This window comes from Rhinolophus sinicus, chromosome 5, assembly GCF_057876585.1.
Source record: "Rhinolophus sinicus isolate RSI-liver-muscle chromosome 5, RSI-T2T, whole genome shotgun sequence".
In the NCBI taxonomy this organism is placed as follows: Eukaryota; Metazoa; Chordata; class Mammalia; order Chiroptera; family Rhinolophidae; genus Rhinolophus; species Rhinolophus sinicus.
The window spans coordinates 92924738-92943601 of record NC_142505.1 but is presented as its reverse complement, the minus strand read 5'-3'; the positions used below and the strand labels follow the sequence as shown (position 1 = coordinate 92943601).

The window sequence follows — 18864 nt, the reverse complement described above, 5'->3', positions numbered from 1 at the left end:
CACTCCCTACCCTTCAAGGATGACAGCTGATAATTGCCCAAGACCTACAATTCAGGAATGACTTGGAAGTCTGTTCCCTTTTGTAAGCTGGGAACAATGTCCCAAAGGGTCAGACAGGAAACCCCAAACCATCTATTCTTAAGCTAACAGGTTCTGCCACAAGGCCAGATAAGCTCCCTCGCTTAAAATCTTCAATGGCGGCCGGCCCGGTGGCTCAGGCGGTTAGAGCTCCCGTGCTCCTAACTCCGAAGGCTGCCGGTTCGATTCCCACATGGGCCAGTGGGCTCTCAACCACAAGGTTGCCAGTTCAATTCCTCGAGTCCCGCAAGGGATGGTGGGCAGCGCCCCCTGCAACTAAAACTGAGCTGAGCTGCCACTGAGCTCCCGGATGGCTCAGTTGGTTGGAGCGTGTCTTCTCAACCACAGGGTTGCCGGTTCAACTCCCACAAGGGATGGTGGGCTGTGCCCCCTGCAACTAGAAAATGGCAACTGGACCTGGAGCTCAGCTGCACCCTCCACAACTAAGACTGAAAGGACAGCAACTTGAAGCTAAACAGAACCCTCCACAACTAAGATTGAAAGGACAACAACTTGACTTGGAGAAAAGTCCTGGAAGTGCACACTGTTCCCCAATAAAGTCCTGTTCCCCTTCCCCAATAAAATCTTAAAAAAAAAAAAAAAATCTCCAATGGCTCTCAAGTGCCTTCCTGTTAAAATCAGAATTTACTTTTCCAGTCAGCTACACTACAGCCACAGGGAATTACTGTTCGCTGAACCCCAGGCCTTTTCTCAGGTAACTTCTACCTATCCCTCCCATTTCAGCTTAGCCATAGCTTCTTCCAGAAAGACTTCTGACCTAAACTGAATTGGGTACCCTGCCACACTCCCAAAGAACCCCACACCATACTTTTCTTATACAGCACCATCCGTACGGGATTGTATGTGTGCCCTTTGCCAACACGGATTTTTATTATTAACTGTGGTAGCCTGTATGCCAGATTAAAAATATGCTGAAATGTTGCTGTTAAAGTATGAGATTCATCTATTTCTTCACTAATTACTAAGCTGCCTACTATGTGCCAAGTGTGTTGTAGGTGCTGGGAACACAGCAGTGGTCAAATCGCAAAGCTTCTGACCCAATGGTGCTAAGAGCTAAGAACGAAAATGAAACAGGCCAAGAGAGATGGGGCTACAGAGTATGGGGTGCTGGCTTACTATTTCATGCAGGGTGGTCTGGGAAGGCCTCACCATCAGTGTTATTTGAAGAGGAACCTGAAGAAAGTGAGGGTGTGAGCCATGTGGCTGGGGGTGGAGCATTCCAGAACAAAAGCCATGAAGCAGGAGAGTGCATAATGTGCTCTAGGAAAAGCAAGGACCGATGTTGTTGGTAGGGAAAAGTGGTGAAAGATGTCGGAGCTTGTGGGGAACCAGATCAAGCACAGTGTTAGAGGGCACACTGAGGGCTCCAGATTTTACTCCCCTATGAGAAGCCAGGAGAGGGTTTTCAGCAGGAGTGAGAGGAGACCAGTTAGGAGGATGCTGCAACAATCTAGGTGAGAAGCAATGGTGCACGGACCAAGCTGACAACAGAAGAGGCGGTAAGAATCATTTAGCTTTGGATGTAGTTTTTAGGAGCCAAAAGTATGTAAACTACAGAGAAACAGGCAAGGATGAGCCCAAGATTTTTAGTCTGAGCAATGAGAAGGACAGAGTTGCTTATTAACCCCCTCCTGAGTCTTTACTTTCCTCATCTGTGAAGTGGGGATAAGAGCACCTGCTGAGCTGATTAAATGGGACAGCACTCGGAAAGCATCCAATAAATGGTAATTACTACGTTTCCCCGAAAATAAGACCTAACTGGACCATCAACTCTAATGTGCCTTTTGGAGCAAAAATTAATACAAGGCCCGGTCTTATTTTACTATAATACAATAAATATATCACTATTACTAATCTCAGAGTTATTGGGAGCTTCAATAAGCTAGCATATGTGACAGAGAGAGCAAAAACCATACAAAGCCATTCATCCAGATGGCTCCCACCCATGTGGGACTTCAGTTCCTGGGAATCTTGAAACTTTAATTTTAAAGCAGGGAGGAGAAAAGGCTACCTCAAAGTGCAGTATGTCTGGAGGGTAAGGTGGCTGCCACCACAAGTTTGGAGGGTTAATACAAAGCACCCTATAAATAAGGCTTCTGATGGAGGCGTCATCTGGTTTTACCAATAGTACCCCAAACTGAGATGGGGAAGCCCCTCCCACACATGACAGATTTATACGGCTGGCTTTACAAGATTCTTCAATCCAGACCCACACTCTTCATCCCCAGCACCTAAGGCTTTGCCAGTCCAAAGGCACAGCCAAAAGAAAGGTACTACATCAAGACTGTCTTGGTTCTGGGAAAATCCCACAGGGAGACTCTCCCGAAGCTATCTGCCACGAAAAGTTGGCCAGTTGACCCTGGTAACTACTACAAATAGAGCTACTTGAAAACGAAGCTACCTCCTGATTACCCATCCTCACTTAGGAAAGGAATAGGTAACCCTTCAGAATAGGTGACTACCTCAAACTACACACATCTAGCTTTGGAAAGCATCTTCTGGAATATAAACCCCTTAATCATGTGTTGGGCTACCCCATACTCGGTATCAATTTGATTCTCAAATCCACCTCATCATGGGTTAGTCCCATTCTGTGAATAAGGAAAAGAGATTATGTAAGCTGTCTTAGGCCACAAAGTGAGAGCAGAGAGAAGCACTTTGCCCATGTTCTGATTTTAATTCCATCACCTATCCCCTTTGCTCCTTCACCCCATTGTTTCCTATACTTTCATTAGCCAGGTGCCAAAACTTATTTTCTATCATGAACCCCCAGCAAGGTAAGGCCATCCTCTTTCTTGGCCACTCCCTAAGATCACTATGGACCAGCCAGAGAGGTTTGTGAGCCCAGATTGAGGCACCTGTGAGCCCTCTGGAGGCCCCAACACTCTAATTACCCCCTTTGAGCTTGTCTTGGATTTTGCAAATGGGGGAACTCCCATCTGCCAAGCTCTCCATTTTAAAGAGGTTTTTGTGGTTTCAGGCTGGCTGTTCCTCCTCTTCCTACCCACCTCCCAAAGGGAGGAAAACAGTGCTGGGTAACAGCTATGAAGTTTACTCTAGCTTAGGTCCCACTGCAGGAGGGGTAGGCGGGAGGGTCAGGGTTCAAGACAGCTGAGACTACCCTCCACCTCCCACGGGCCTGGAATCACCTCCTAATCACCCCATAACCTCTCCCTCCCAAGCAGGCAGGCACTGTAACTCCTTGCCTAGAAGACCTGGCAGGGCAGTCGAAGGTTCCTGGTGAAGGCCTTCCTCACGTGGCCCCTTCAGAGGGTGTCCTAATTGTGTGCATTCTTCACAAGAAGAGAAAGTGATCTGAACTACAGGAAAAGAGCTTTAAGCCCTAATCAGGCAAACCTAGCAGTTCTCAGCCAAGGTGCATAATATAACCAGTTATGGAGTTTAAAACAAACAAAAACAATCATAATTCCTTTATCAGCCCTGACAAATTCCTTAATAAAGTGATCAGATTTCCTCAACTGCCACCAAAATACCTTCTTATAACTGATTTGTTTGAATCAGGATCCAAACAAGATTCACACAATTCATTTGATTGATGCCTCAACTCTTTTCATCTATACCGTGTTTCCCCAAAAATAAGACCTAACTGGACAATCAGCTCTAATGCGTCTTTTGGAGCAAAAATTAATGTAAGACCTGGTCTTATATAAGACCCAGTATTTTTTATTATATTAATTATATATTATATTACATAGTATACCCAGTCTTATATTATAGTAAAGTAAAACTGGGTCTTATGTTAATTTTTGCTCCAAAAGACGCATTAGAGCTGATTGTCCAGCTAGGTCTTATTTTCGGGTAAACACGGTAACAGTTCCCTTTTTCAAATATGCCATTTATTGACTGATAACATAATCTGTTCTACAGAATTTCTCACATTCAAAAACGGGAAAACTGCTACCTCACAATTTGTTCCTCTATCCCCACAGATCTATGATTCTATTAGGTTTGGGTTCCATTTTTATTTGGTGGGGGGAACTTTTCCAACAGTGCTGTGTACTTCCTATTATCACATTGTAAGGCACATAATGTAGTTGCTCCACGATGTCTGACATGGACCCTCAAGTGAACAGCCTAAGTTCCTGAAGCCAGAAGAGTCTCTCCAGCCCTCACAGAGCTTGGATTCAAAACTGGAGTTCTTACCCACTACAGGAGATATAAACATACATATAAAAACCTCTGCTTGTGTTCCTTTTTATGGGGAAGGGGTTTATTGAAAAAAGTGTTTTTGATACTAAAAAAACTTTGACATTTAGACCGAATCCAATTCCATTGTTTCACAGATGAAGAAACAGAGGTGCAGAGTAAGCGTAGGGGTTGCTGGTGTCCACGATGCTGGTCATGAGCAGAATCAGAAGAAGAACTAACAAATTCTAACAATGGTGATAATTTTATTATAAAGTTAAAAACAGGGGCCGGCCCTGTGGCTCAGGCGATTGGACCTCCGTGCTCCTAACGCCGAAGGTTGCCGGTTCGATCTCCACATGGGCCAGTGCCATATGGCTCAGTTGGCTGGAACGCGGGCTCTCAACCACAAGGTTGCTGGTTCGACTTCTCCATTCCCGCGAAGGATGGTGGGCTGCGCCCCCTGCAACTAAGAACAGCAAGTGGACCTGGAGCTGAGCTGTACCCTCCACAACTAAGACTGAAAGGACAACTTGACTTGGAAAAGTCCTGGAAGTACACACTATTCCCCAATAAAGTCCTGTCCGCCTTCCCCCAATAAAATCTTTAAAAAACAAAACAAAGTTAAAAACAGCAATTGTTAAGTAGGTTGTTAAATAGGTAGCACGTAGGGGCCGGCCCAGTGGCTCAGGTGGTTAGAGCTCCATGCTCCTAACTCCGAAGGCTGCCAGTTCGATTCCCACATGGGCCAGTGGGCTCTCAACCACAAGGCTGCCAGTTCAATCCCTCGAGTCCCGCAAGGGATGGTGGGCAGCGCCCCCTGCAACTAAAATTGAACACGGCACCTTGAGCTAAGCTGCCGCTGAGCTCCCGGATAGCTCAGTTGGTTGGAGCCTGTCCTCTCAACCACAAGGTTGCCGGTTCGACTCCCGCAAGGGATGGTGGGCTGTGACCCCTGCAACTAGCAACGGCAACTGCACCTGGAGCTGAGCTGCGCCCTCCACAACTAAGACTGAAAGAACAACAACTTGAAGCTAAACAGAACCCCCCACAACTAAGATTGAAAGGACAACAATTTGACCATTGTTCCCCAATAAAGTCCTGTTCCCCTTCCCCAATAAAAATCTTAAAAAAAAAAAAAAAAGGTAGCACGTAACAGATGCTCTGTGCCAGGCTTTATAAATATTATCTTCTTTAATTCCCACGACCTTCTGAAATAGTAACCATCATTCTCATTTTGAGAGTAACGGTGGCTCAGAGGGGCTGAGTAATTAATTCACCCAAGATTGCACAACATGCTATAGATGCAAAACTGTATATATACAAATACAGAATCATTATGTTGTACACCTAAAACTAATATTGTATGGCAATTATACCTCAATAAAAGAAAAGCAGCAGCAGCAAAAGAAACAAAGCTGGGACTCAAAAGTACAGCCTGTATGATTCCAGGGCAGAGTTCTTACTTCCATCCAGTCTACTTTCTTGTGGTAGGGGAGGGGCCAGGGCCTGAAGTAGCTCTGAGGTCTTCACACAGTGAAGACTGAGGCTCAAATCCACACAGATGCCCCATCTAGTACAAGATTGTGTGTGTGTGTGTGTGGGGGGGAGGTGACCTGAGGAAGGAGAGTGGAGGTTTACTTGAGGCCAGTTCAATGGGGCAGTGAATCCCTGGGGGTTGCCATGGGTTAGGCGAGATTATAACCCCCCCCCTTTTTTTTGTTTTGTCTTGTGCCATCAGTTAGCTACACTTCAAAGGTAAAGAAAAAGCAATGCCCAGAACATAAACACTCAAGTCTCAGACCCTACCCCCGACTTTCCTTTAAAAAGAAATCTGCACCCTTGCAAGAGAAGTTTTTGTCTTTGCTAAGCTTCTCCACACTTGGACTCAGCAGTCTCTCTCACAACTTTTCACCCTACATAAAAACTTTCAGTTCCAATTAATAAAGACTCAAAAGCCAAAAAAAAAAAAAAAAAAAAAAAAAAAAAAAATCAAGGAAAAGACTACAGCACTGGTTGGTTGGTTTTCTTACTATACAGAAGTTAATTTCTACACAATCAACCCACTGATTCCCCCTGCTGGGGTGGGTGGAAGCTTGTGGTGATGATACACTCTCAAGTCTCAACCCACTACAAGTGCGCAAGCCACAGCAAACTTTTAGTTCAGTTAAACTAGCCTTTCCCCACAGCCCCGAAGCACCTGTGCACTCTCCCGAAGGTAATCTTGATCCCGAGGTAATCTTAATGAAAGGCACGTAAACCATTTAAAACGTATTTTTAAAACATTCATCATACCACATTCCAAAGCAAAAATAGCCAATTCTTTGGGTTACCAACCGTTAGGATTATCCATAACATGCCTTTTATGCCTGTGGATAAGCAAAAGTCCATTTTTAAGGAGATGATCCCATATATTTCATGGAGTATTGATACAACACCAACAATACCAGAAAAGGCAAGGAGCACTGCATTCCCCAACCCCCTCAAATGACAGGTGGGGAAAACAAAGACCCAGAAAAAGTTCCGGAAAGTCCTAGTCTGTCTCCCAGACTTGGTATAACAGCTACCACATGCCAGGCACTGCGCTAAAGCTTTACACATATCACAATAAATGCTCACAACAGCCTCAAGAGGCAGATAAATCATAATTTAATCCCCAGTATACAAATGGGGAAGCTGAGGCACAGAACAGTTAAGGAACTTGCCCAAGGAGGCACAGTTAGCAAGTGGTAAGAGCTGGAATTTGAACCCACACAGTTTCGACCCCAGAACTTTTGCTATATATACATCATTTTTTCTTTTAATGAAAACATCTTGTGTCTCTCCCATTACACTTAGAGTTGTGGCTAGGATAAGGAAAAACTTTTAAACGTTTTCAAAATATTCTAGGGGAGGCAAATACAACAAGCCAAAATGCAAATCCCAAGATTTGAAACTACAAAGGTAAGACGTGGAAGCTTAAACCAGAATAGAGAACCCTACAAGGGTGGATTATCGAAAAACATCTTTTATTACTAGTTACTGCATGTGTCCCTTACAGAACTAAAACACTAGCATCTGAGCCAAAAGGAGAGCTAAAAATAGGCATTTGCAACAAGCTTTGGAAAGGTTTTAGCTTGCTTATGAGGCACTCATTTTTGTAGACTCCCAAAAACATATGCATTACAGAACACAAAAACTCCCAAGACCATACTGCCACTCCACTGGTGTCACATTTAAACTTGTCCAAGCTGCAAATAAAACCAGGGCTAGAAAAGGGCCTTAGCTGTCCATGTAGACTCCAAAGACAGGGCCCCCATTGAACCCTACCAGACAGACAAGTCAATCACAGAATTCTCCCTCAAAAAGCATCCAAGCCCTAACTACAGGCTTAAAAAGAGAAGCTACTGGGCTAATTCAGTCTGTCAAAGACTATCCCAAACGTTCAAAACCAATGAATAGAGAAGACACTTTCTTGACTTAAGATTCCAGAAAAACAACAGAGCAAACCTACCAGACTCAGAATTTTGCTTTAGGCATTTAATGCAAGTTGGCTTCTCCCCTGGAAGAAAAGGTGAGATGCCAGCCAACCTTGTCTTCTTCCCGCGATCAATAACCCATGACGCACCCTATCAAGGGTCCCTGGATTTGCACAAAATGCCAGCTCAGGCACCCAATACCACCTGATGTCATGGCTGATTTAAAACCCACAAGGCAGGCTCACCATTGGCTAAGCAGCAGCAGCCAGGGTGAATAGCCCCATTTAAACTTCTGAGGAGTGCTCTCTCCTGGGGATGATTATACCCCTTTGAGTTTTAAGATGGGGGAAGGACCAAAGAGTGTCTTAAAGTTGCTTTCCCTCCTTCAGTGGGTGGATCAAGAGGGATATGCAAGAAAATGGAGGTTTCGGCAATGCCCTTTGCATAAGAGGGCTCTGGAAGGGAAAGGGGGGAAGGGCAGAAGGAAGAGAACACGGTTTGAGGTACTATTAGTAAACCCCAAGTGTCTCCTCCTCCAAATGAAGCAACCTTAAAAGAAATAAAAATTGCAACACGCCATTTTCAGAATTGGCTGTTCTGGTTTTCCTACGACTACGAATGATTCTACTCCCTTGAATGTGAAGGTATTAAGCACCCCCCTTCCACTTTCCCCATTTCGATGGTTTAAACCAGTCAGCTTCAACCAGCGACTGCAGAAGGGGAGGAGTTTTGAAAAAAGCATTAGGGCTATGGCCACAAGCCATCATTCTAGCTTCAAACGGGTTTTGGTATTGGTCCACTTCAAAAGGACTCCAAACCGAAGAATCCAGAACCACTTTGCCCTTATGCGCCTGCAAACCGAGAAGAGAGGGCGCGCCCCCAACCCAAGGCGACGGTCTATTCTCCGCAAAGGGAGGCCCAGACGAGCCTCCATATTCTTCACCGCCTCTCTCCCCACGCTGACACGGCTCCGCTAGGACTTCCCGCACCCCCACCTCCCCAAAAGACCAGGCCCAAAAACACCAAAAAAAAAAAAAAAAAAAAAAAAAAAGGAGAAGGCGTGGAGAGCGCGGCTGTGCGGTCACATGCCGCTCCCCGCGCGGGGAGGCACCACGTTGTCCCGGCTGCGGAGGAATGCCGGGAAGGGGGGCCGCGCACTACACTCGCGCACACGCACACTCCCGGCCGCGCCGCCAGCCCGCACCCGCCTTCTACCCCCAGCGCCGCGGCGGGCGCGGAATGTACAGGCCGAGCGGCCGCGAGCAGTCCGCCGGCGCGGCGCATGGCGCCCAACTGTCACCCGCCCGCCCAGCCCGGCCACTCCCTCCCCCGCCGCCACACGCCCCTCGTGCCGCCGCAAGCCCCCTCGCTCGCTTCATATTTTCCGCCAACCCCTTAACTGGATTCCCCGCACATTCGCCATCCGGCTCCCTCTCAAGGCGGAAGGTCCCCGGGATCGGGAAGGGAAAGCACCGAATTCAATGACACGTTGGGTTTCCTCTTCTCCCCATTCTCTTCGTAACCGACCCCTCAAAGCGCCGTCAATGGCGATTCTACCGCCTAATTCATACACTTGAGAACAAAACTTATTAACTTCTAAATGTCGAACAAGTGTAGTTGATATGAACTCATCGCTGGGCGCTTTGCTGCCCATGACATATGCTCATTAAACATTTACAACATGGGGACGATCGCAACGCTACCAAAACGAGGAGCGTGGGGCGGGGTGGGAAGAGGGGGCTTCCCGAAGGTTTAGGCCAGGAACCGTCTCTCACAACAACACGCGGTGGGGGAGAGGATTCTTTTCACCGATTCCAGCGCCCACCCGCTCCCGGCGAGGTAGGCCCGGACCACGCCGTTGCCCACTAACCGCTGCGGCCCAGGCGGTGGCCATGGCCTCCTGGAGGCCGGGCACTCGGGCAGGGACAGGTTCCCGAGTGTGTCGGTGGGGAGGGCACAGCGACTCGAATTAGCCAGGAAGCAATAAAAAAAAACTAAAAAAAAAACCCGAGTCACCACCACCAGCGGCGGACCCCAGGCCCTGGAAGCCGCTGGGGGAGGGGACGCCTATATCCCCGGAAAAGGCCCCCGGACCCTGCATAGCAAGCAGGAAGACCCACCTGGAGGGGACTGTCCGTTCACGGTGGCCAGGACCGGCGGCAGAGCGTTCTTCGTCCACGGGTTCACCTTGGGCGGAGGGGCCTCCACGAAGTCTCGGCGCCCGGCGCCCGCGGCTCCGGCCGCTCCTCCACCAGCGCCCGGCTCGCCGCCGCCGCCCTCCTCCCCGTCGCTGAAGGCCAGGCCCTCGGCGCCGGGTGGCTGCGGAGGCCGCGGGCTCTCGCGCTCCAGTTGCCCGGTACCCTCCTTGTGTGGCTTGGCGCAGGGCGGCCGAGGTCTCCGGGCGCCGCCGTCCGACTCCCCCCCTCCGACGTCGTTCGCCCCGGGCTCGCCCTTGCCTTCGGGCGGCGGCGGCAGCTTCTTCCTTACCAGCCCCCCATGCTCTTCGGCCTGCAAGAGCGGGGCGCCCCCCGGCAGCAGCGGCTCCACCTGAGTGGCCATCTGCGCGCCCGCCCCCCCGGAGAAGCCGGGCGCGCCCGAGGCGGCCTCCCCCGCCTCGAACTTGGCTCTCAGAGCGCCCGCGACGCCTTCCTCCGGAGAGCTGGGCCCCAGTCCCTGCGGAGAAGGGTCGGGGTTCACGCTAGGCGCGGTCCCACTCCCGGTTGGATGCAGCCGCCTTAGATCCCAGGCCGCTGGCGGGGCGGGGGGGGGAGGAAGGCCCCCCACTCTGCGGTCCAGGCCTCCTTGGCGCGCGTCCCCCCCCGCCCGTTCCTCGCAAGGCACCCCCACCCCGAGCCTGGCAGGCTTCTCGTCCCGTACCTCCCTCCCCCCCGCCGCCGGGGCGGCCCGGGCTTCCCGGCTCGGGGGCTGCAGCAATATGGACGGACGGGGGAGAGGCGCGGCGAGCCGAGCCGACCACGCGATCCGCGGCAGGCGGCGGGCGGGCGCGCGCCTCACGACGCGGCGAGCGAGGGGAGGGGCAGAGAAGCGGGGACGCGCCCGCTCGGGCCGACCCTTGGCGACAGGCGGGCGGGAGGAGGCGGGAGCGCGCGCGCACGGCCTCGCGGCCCCGCCCATGGCCCCGCCCCTAGCCTCCGATTCCTCAGTGCACCTCCCAGGCTAGGGGGTGAGGGGGTGCTCAGACCGGACGGGGGCGAGCACGTGCCTGATGCAATTCGGGAGGGGGGGCAATGAAGGAGGCAGGAGAGATGTGGTGTGGGGGGGGGAAAGGGGAGGTGTCTTAAAGGACCAGCGCTAAAGAGCGGCCGCAGGTGGAGCACATGGGAGCGGGCCACGCGGCCGGCAGGGCCTGCTCACGCTCTTTAGGTTGGATGTGCTAGGTTCGGGAGAAGGAACCATTAATGTCACCTTCGTCTTAAAAGATGATGGAAGGGGGTGCCCATCCACCCCGAAGTAGCGCGGAGGCCGCCGGTTCCCTGGTGCCCTGCGGGCCTGGCCCCCCCAAGCACCGTCCGGGTGACCTTGGGCGAGCTGCCCTCACCTCTGCTGACTGTGCTCTGCTCCTCCCCGCCGGCCTCGGGAATACTGCCTGGAGAAGGGTTCGACGCCCGGCCGGGAAGTCGGGCCCTTAACCTTTGGAGGCAGTGGGCGCCTAGGAAGTGGGAACCGAATTACCAACAGATCCCAAACCGGCCAAACCCCAGAAACTGGGCATTTATGGGCAGGAAATGTCTTTTATTTCAAGTGGATTTCATTTTTTCTAAAGAATTGCTTTGGTCGGAGTTGAACCAACTCCCAATTGAGACTCTTGAGGTCTGAGATTTTATCCTGGCCCTGGCGTTGCCCCTTATCAATTCTGCAGCAGTCATTGCCTCAGTGGGCCTCAGTTTCCCTATTGTAAAGCGAAAGAGTGGTGTATGACAGTGGTTTCAAAATTTAGTGCACAATTCAATAAATATTTACTGACCTCGTACTGTGGGGGCCTTTGGGTTCTAGGAAACGGGGGTTTGGCAATAAACCAGGCAAACAAAGTCCCTATCCTCATGAAATTTACATTCTAAGGTAGAGAAAGAGACAAGTGATTAACAAGTCCTTGTCTAGTATTTATGAAGACAATAATGACTACAGTAATAGGTTAGATTAGATAAGCTACTTTAGTTTGGATGACGAAAACATCGAGCGCATATTCCAAAGCATTTGGAATCAGGTCTGTCTGGGATTAGACCCAGAAATCTGCATGTCTAACAAGACCCCTTGGGTACTTACCCACCAGGTGGTCCCACATTTTACTTAGAGAAGTCCCGGTTTCTGGCGGTGATCCCACCTGCTCAAGACATTAACAGCCCAGAAATCTGGCCATCTCCAAGACAATGATTAGAACCCACAACCTGCTGGATAGAGAAGGCTTGTTGAAAAGCCTCTTGGAACTGCCCCATAGGGCAAGGCTAGTTGTAATCAGGACAACTGGAGAGAGATGATGGCAATATGATGTCTAGTCCCAACTCTTCTGGGACTCGGACACTGTACTGTGTGGCCAACTCTCCACACTTCCCTGGGCCTTCTTTGCTGGTGGAAAAATGGGGGTAAATTATGCCTGACTTGCTTCTACCCTCTGAGCTATTGTGAGAAGTGAGATAATGTGCGAGTCAAAGAGCTGTGTAAATTATAAAAACTGAGGCCAGTGCTTCAAAAGAGGTACCAAGGAAGATAATGAATAAAGGGATCTCAATGAATTTAAGCAGGATTTTCCATAATTGCTTTGTATATAACTTTAATCAGATGATAAATTATTGCACATTGCCACTGGAATGCATCCTTTTTTTTTTTTTTTTTTTGTGTATTTATTGATAAATAGTTCCTGAAGTCTCCACACTAGGCTCTCTCTAAACTTTGTTAATAGGGAACATAATCGTCATTTGTTGATCATTCTTTTCTATATTCCTATAATGGAGGCAGAAGGAAAAGTGCCCCTATACTACTTATGACGGCATCAGGGTTCTGTGTGTTCAAGTAACCAATTTACACCTCTCAGCAGTCAGTCTGAGCTGAACAAGTGCTGCCAGGCCCTGCTGTACGGAGGCTGGAGAGGCACTGGCATTTGCACACCCTGAGCATGCCCTGCCCCAGGGAGGGGCTCGGCTCCTAAACACCTGTGTGTGCTGGGCAAACTGGGGCCAGAGAAGATAAGAGACCCAGCAAACTGGGGCCAGAGAAGATAAGAGACAGGTGTGAGACTACATCTTACAAAGAGCTGTTAAAGCAAGAAAAAAAGAATCTTGAGGATTACTTAATCTCCTTGTTTTGCAGATGAGGACACTGAAATTCAGAGAAGTTATTTATCAGATGTCACACAGCTAATCCATGGCAGAGCCAGGTCCGTCACCTGAGTCTCCTGATCCTAAATACAATAGCTTTTTCTACATAAAATGATGGAATTAGGATTTGAAATCCAGGGTTTTTTTTATTCCTAACCCACCATGGCGTTCTATTTGCATGGGTTCAGTTCTAAATACTAATAATGACCAAATAGTTAAAAGTAGCTTTTATTGTGTAGCTACTGTATGCTAGATTCTGAGAAATACTTGACATTCATTATCCCATTTAATCCTCACAACAACCCAATGAGATAGGTATTAATTCTTCCCACGAATATTTATTGAGTTCCTACTATGTGCCAGTCACTAGGCTAGGCCCTAAGGTATCTTCAACTACAAACAATTACAAAGTTCAAAAAGGAATGTAAGGTGGATGCCTGGGTCCCAGGCAGCAGCTAAATATCAGAGTGGGCTTTTTCAGGGCAGCCTAATCCCACAGGACTTGTTCTTACCCACCACACCACACAGTAAGGCCTGTCTCTCTTCCCTCCATTGCCATCAAATAACATAGGCCTGGGGAAGATAACTAAAAATGTTGAGTCCTGTCTCTCCCAAAGGTAAACTCTTGGGGGGGGGGGGCAAGTAATTAATCAATAGGTGACTTTAGGCCGAAAAGAGATAAGACAAGATAGGCTTTAGGCAGAAAGGGACAAGGATCAGACTAACTTGCGCTGTGCCCAAGACCTCCACGCGTCATGTACTGAAAACATGCAGAAACAGTGAGAAAAATCAAAAACAAAAATTACAAAGTGGGTCCAAATACCTCTTTGTAATTAATTATGCGTTTGTTTGTTCCTGGTGCTGACAATGTCCTAAAGCGAGACAGAGGAGGCCACACAAGGGACTAGAGAGCCAAGAGACCTGGTTTATAACCTTGGTCTCATCTCCAACTTTGCTAAATGACTTTGGGCAGCCTCCTTCCTGGGCTTCCATTTCCCCATCCACAAAATGGGAAGCATAATAGCTACCCATCTGGCTTATGAGTGTGAAAAATGATACAGTTTCCATGAAACTTGATTCTGTCTTTTTGGGGGCATAGGTAAAAGTGGGGTGGGGGGAGGGTGATTCCTTGAGTTGTCTGTGCTTATTAGGAAGGAAAATTTAACACACTTGGATGTACAGTTTTATTCCTTTTTGAGTTTGATTTTCCAAAGGACCTTGTGATTCTGGGAGAACTTGGGCCGTACCAGTTATCTGCTTGTGATATCAGGGGCCTCTTTATACTGACATGGAGGAGTAGGTGGGGTCAGCAAAGGCAGGGACCTTGGCCAAAACAAACAGTGCCAGCTGGGGAGTGTTTTTCCAAACCTTGGAGACTCTTGGGCCTTCTGGCACATGCCAAGAAACTTACTTCAGTTCATGGGAGGAGGCTCAGCCTAGATCTCCTCGTGGGAAGTAGATGTAGACAGCAATAGCTAATGTGTAAGGTGAGGAGTAGGGGAGAGTGCTGACTGCTCCCATAATACCTGGTTAACCTCCGGGGCAACTCTTCTCTGTAAATATGATTATCCCCATTTTACAGATGAGGAAGTAGGCTCAGAGGCCCAAGGGGGTTGGTAAAGGAGCAGGGTGGGTTTGCAGTGAAGAAGGTCTGATAGAGAATTAACTTCTAACACATTCACTACTCTGAGTTACAGACAGGCACCATCTCAGCTTCTTTTCCCTCCATTCTACCCTAAGCAGTCACTTTCCCCAGTCTTGCTACCTTCCCTGGCATTCCTACACTTCTCAAGTGGTCTCATGATAGATTTCCCACTAACTATTCTCTGGCTGAGCCAGCTCTCTGACTTGGATGGTCTTTGATGGTCCTGCCTCTGCTTAAAATTCCCCCGTTCACATCCCTCCCTGTCCCTCTGACTTCCAGCCATACACCCTAGACTCCAGCAACAGAGAACCAATCACCATTTCTTTCACTCGACAAATAATTTGTTAAGCATCTACAATGTGCCAGATACTGCCCAGGCCCTGAATATGGGGAGCTGAGCAAGACACACATATTCCCCGCCTTCAGGAAACTCCCTGTCTAATCCCCTTTGGGCTCCCCATGCTTTCCTGCCTCAATTCATGTTATTTCTCTCACTGTGACAAAGCTGTTCATACACATACACTCATATATACGGGGTGCCAAAAAAATGTATACAAGTGGACACTTTGGTCAACATTGCCCAAGCAGTAGTTTGCCGTAATCAGAAGAGTCTGGACACTGATGGTAACCACTTTGAGCACCTCTTGTAATTGTAGAAGTCAAACGTGACTTGTATTCATCTTTTGTTATCGGTATACATTGAGTATTAACATTTTGATCATTTTTTTCCTTTCTTAAAATATGTATACATTTTCTTGGCACCCTCTGTGTATATGTGAATCCCATTTCATGACTTTCGGCAAATATTTAACCTCTCTTTAAGCCTCTGTTTCCCCACCTATAAATTGGAGATGATAATACTACTTCTCTCATAGGGCTTCTGTGAGACTTAAATGAGATAATGTGTGTAATTTAATAGCACAATGCCTGGGACATAGTATGTGCTAAGTAAATATTATGTTTCATTACTTTTATTATTGCCAATAATACCTTTCCATTTCTACTTGTCCAGAATTCTACTTGCCCTTCAAGGCTCAGTACAAAATGCCGACTTCTTCACAAAGTTTGATTGAATCTCCACAGGTAGAGTAGATTTTTTCCCCATTCTTAACTCCCAGTGGCAATTTCCCTAAAGCATATATTTTTTACTTTCTTTCTACCCTCACTTATGGTTACTTATGAGTATGTCTTATCCTCTATTTAGATTATGAGATGTTTCTTGAAAGCAGGGATTATACACCATTCTTCTTAGGATCCCTTGTAGAAATCATCAGCAGGGCTTTCTATACAGCAGGCCCTCTGTGTCTTTATGGGACAAAGAAATGAAAATGAATGAATGAATGCAGGATCATTTCTGATCATCTGATCACATCAATATTTTGGTAACTAGAGCAACAGTGTCAAGGGTCAAGTGCTAACTTACATACACACACACACACACACACACACAGTGGTCCCCCCTTAGCCAAGATACCCAGAGGTGCCAGAAACTAGATAGTACCGAACCCTATATATGCTATGTTTCTTTCCTATACTCACACATATCTATAATAAAGTTTAATTTATAAATTAGGCATAGTAAGAGATGAACAACAATAATAATAAAATAGAAAAAGTATAACAGTATACTATAATAAAACTTATGTGACTGTGGTCTCCCTCTCTCTCCTTTCTCTCTCTGACAACTGATCTGGTAACTGAGATGGCTACTAAGTGACTAACAGCTGAGTAGCATATACAGTGTGGATGTACTAGACAAAGGGATGATTCACGTTCCTGGTGGGACAATTCAAGATTTCATCATGCTACTCAGAATGGTACACAATTTAAAACTTATGGATTGTTTCTTTCTGGAATTTTCCATTTAATATTTCTGGACTGCAGTTGACTGCAGGTTAACTGAAATGGTGGAAAGTGAAACCACGGATGGGGGGGAAACGACTATATATATATATATATATATATATATATATATATATATATATATATGTATATATATATATAATGTATAATGTATTTAAAAAATGTATTTATTATATATAATAAATATATAGATTATAGATATACTTTTAAATGATAAAACATACAAGTAAAATGCGCTAACTTCAGCAAACAAAAAATAGTTACGTCTAGCAAAGCAAAACTCACACATAAGCCCACAAGCCAGAGGTAATCACTAGCAACATGTTGGTATATTTTCTTCTACTATTTTTTTCTATGTGTATTTTACATAATTGAGGCATTACAGATCAGCAGTTTTAGTTTTTGCTTTTGTCCCTCTCTTAACATTGTATTATTAGCATTGCCTCCACATCACTGCAAATCCCCTCCATGCAGTCAGTTGTATCACCTATTAAGTGCCTACGATACACCGTACTCACAGCAGCCCACCTTTTATTTGTATCACACTGCATTACCCAAAGGGCTTTCATGGAGACAGGACACATGTGATTGTCCCCAGTTGGCAGCTGAAGAACTGAGCCCCACAGAAGTTCAGTGACCTGCTCCTTTCTGTATGCCAGGGCAGCAGAAGCAAGATCAGAACCCAGGTCTTAGCCCTCCCATTCCAGGCCCCTACACCGTACCACAAGAGATACAAATAGCACACAAGGAAAATGCAAACACCCCATAATCAGAAAACTCAGGTAACTGTGTTTAAATATTCCAGGGTCAGGAAACATCCAAGTTCATAGAGACAGATGGAAATCAGCAGCGAAAATAAAGACAGAAGGCAATTTTCCCAGCAACGTGACCTTAACAGGCACAGAAGGGCTCTGACCTAGGGACTGGAGTGGAAACAGTAAAGGGCCAGACATGCTCTCTGACCCGGCAACAAACCGCCCCACACCAGCACATTGTTGTCTTCATAGACCACTTGCCTGTCCTTTACGTATGGCACAGGAAAAAAAAAAATCAAAGGTTTGGGGTCAAAGAGTTAGATGCAGGCTCAGGTTTGCCCACATTTTAGCTGTGTGATGTCAGGCAACTTACTTCACATGGTGACCTTCAGTGTCTCCATCTATAAAATGGTGAAAAGGGAAAATGCCTGATAAAATTCATTATGACTTTGAGGACATTAAATGAACCAATATTTGTGAAAGCGTTTTATAGTTCCAGCTCTGCCATCACCAGCTCTGTAACCTTGGGCAAATTCTTTTGCCTCTCTCTACCTCAGTTTTCTCATCTGTAAAATGGACATAACAGCATGTACCTCTTAGGGTTACTGTGAGGATTAAGTGAGCTAATATATGCAAAATGTTTAGAACAGTAACTGGCAAATATTCATTATTATAAAGGAGGTAGTGGTCATTGATTGGCATAGAGTCAAGAGAGACATTCTTCAAATCCCATGAAGAAAGCAGAGCAAGTGCTACCCTATTCTATAGATGAAGAAACTGAGGATGAGAAACAAGAAGTGTTTATTTGGAGTCATGCTGCTAGTTGGTGGCAGCACTAGGACTTCTAAAGATGCCAAATGCAATGCCTTCCCGCTCCAGATAATATTCTAGCTGTTGCAAGCTGTCAGCTCTCTAGGCGATTTCAGCCCACAGGCATGTTTTGTTTGGCCCACATAGTATTCTTTTAAATTGAATTTAACTCTGATTAGATGGCCCCAGCACACACTAGTATGTTTGTTACTCCCAGCCAACCACCCTCATTTAGATCCCTACACAGGCTGATGTCATATCATTCACTATAAACATGGTATAGTCAAGTTCCGGAAACTAAAGGGGAGGCGGAGCGGACCATAGGCCAGAGGAATAGGGAAGAGGTAGTCAGGGAAGCCTTCCTGGAGGTGGCTGTATTTGAATTAGGACTTAAATTTGAGGAGTGGGATTTGTCAAGATTATAAGAGAGAGTAGGGAGTAGGGCTATAGCATTTGGTGACCTTCAGGGATGTTTTTGAGTTTCCCTGCCAAAGCCCTGCCAGGCTTTTTCCTTGGTGGAGGAGAGGAAAGAAATCGGCTTCCGTTTATCTCAGATGAGGCCACGTGACTCAGGAGGTCCAGAGTTGACACACATTGTCAGTGTTTGTTGATTGAGTAATTGATCTGTGTCATTATTCCTGAGACTCAAAACTATGCAAGTCAGCTGGAGGGAGGTGAGATCACATGAGCTGAACTATGAACTATGGCCCCTGCCCTCATGATAACAATAGCGAGAATAATAATGAGAGCAGCAG

The 18864-nt window shown here is 47.1% G+C and overlaps 1 protein-coding gene across 2 annotated transcripts in view; it reads right to left on the bottom strand.

The window, feature by feature from the left end:
• The window catches only part of LARP1 (La ribonucleoprotein 1, translational regulator), a 55528-nt gene extending 44809 nt beyond the window's left edge, over positions 1-10719 (bottom strand). Inside the window, exons 1-2 of one of the 2 annotated variants that reach the window (XM_074313817.2) lie at positions 10581-10719; positions 9824-10376 (exon numbers count right to left, since the gene is read on the bottom strand). In XM_074313817.2, coding sequence (XP_074169918.1) covers positions 9824-10262 — 439 coding nt within the window. In that variant the 5' untranslated portion in view covers positions 10263-10376; positions 10581-10719. Of the gene's footprint in view, positions 1-9823 lie in introns of both variants that reach the window. The other variant, XM_019750383.3, reaches the window with a different exon arrangement.
• Between the last annotated feature and the right edge of the window lie 8145 nt (positions 10720-18864).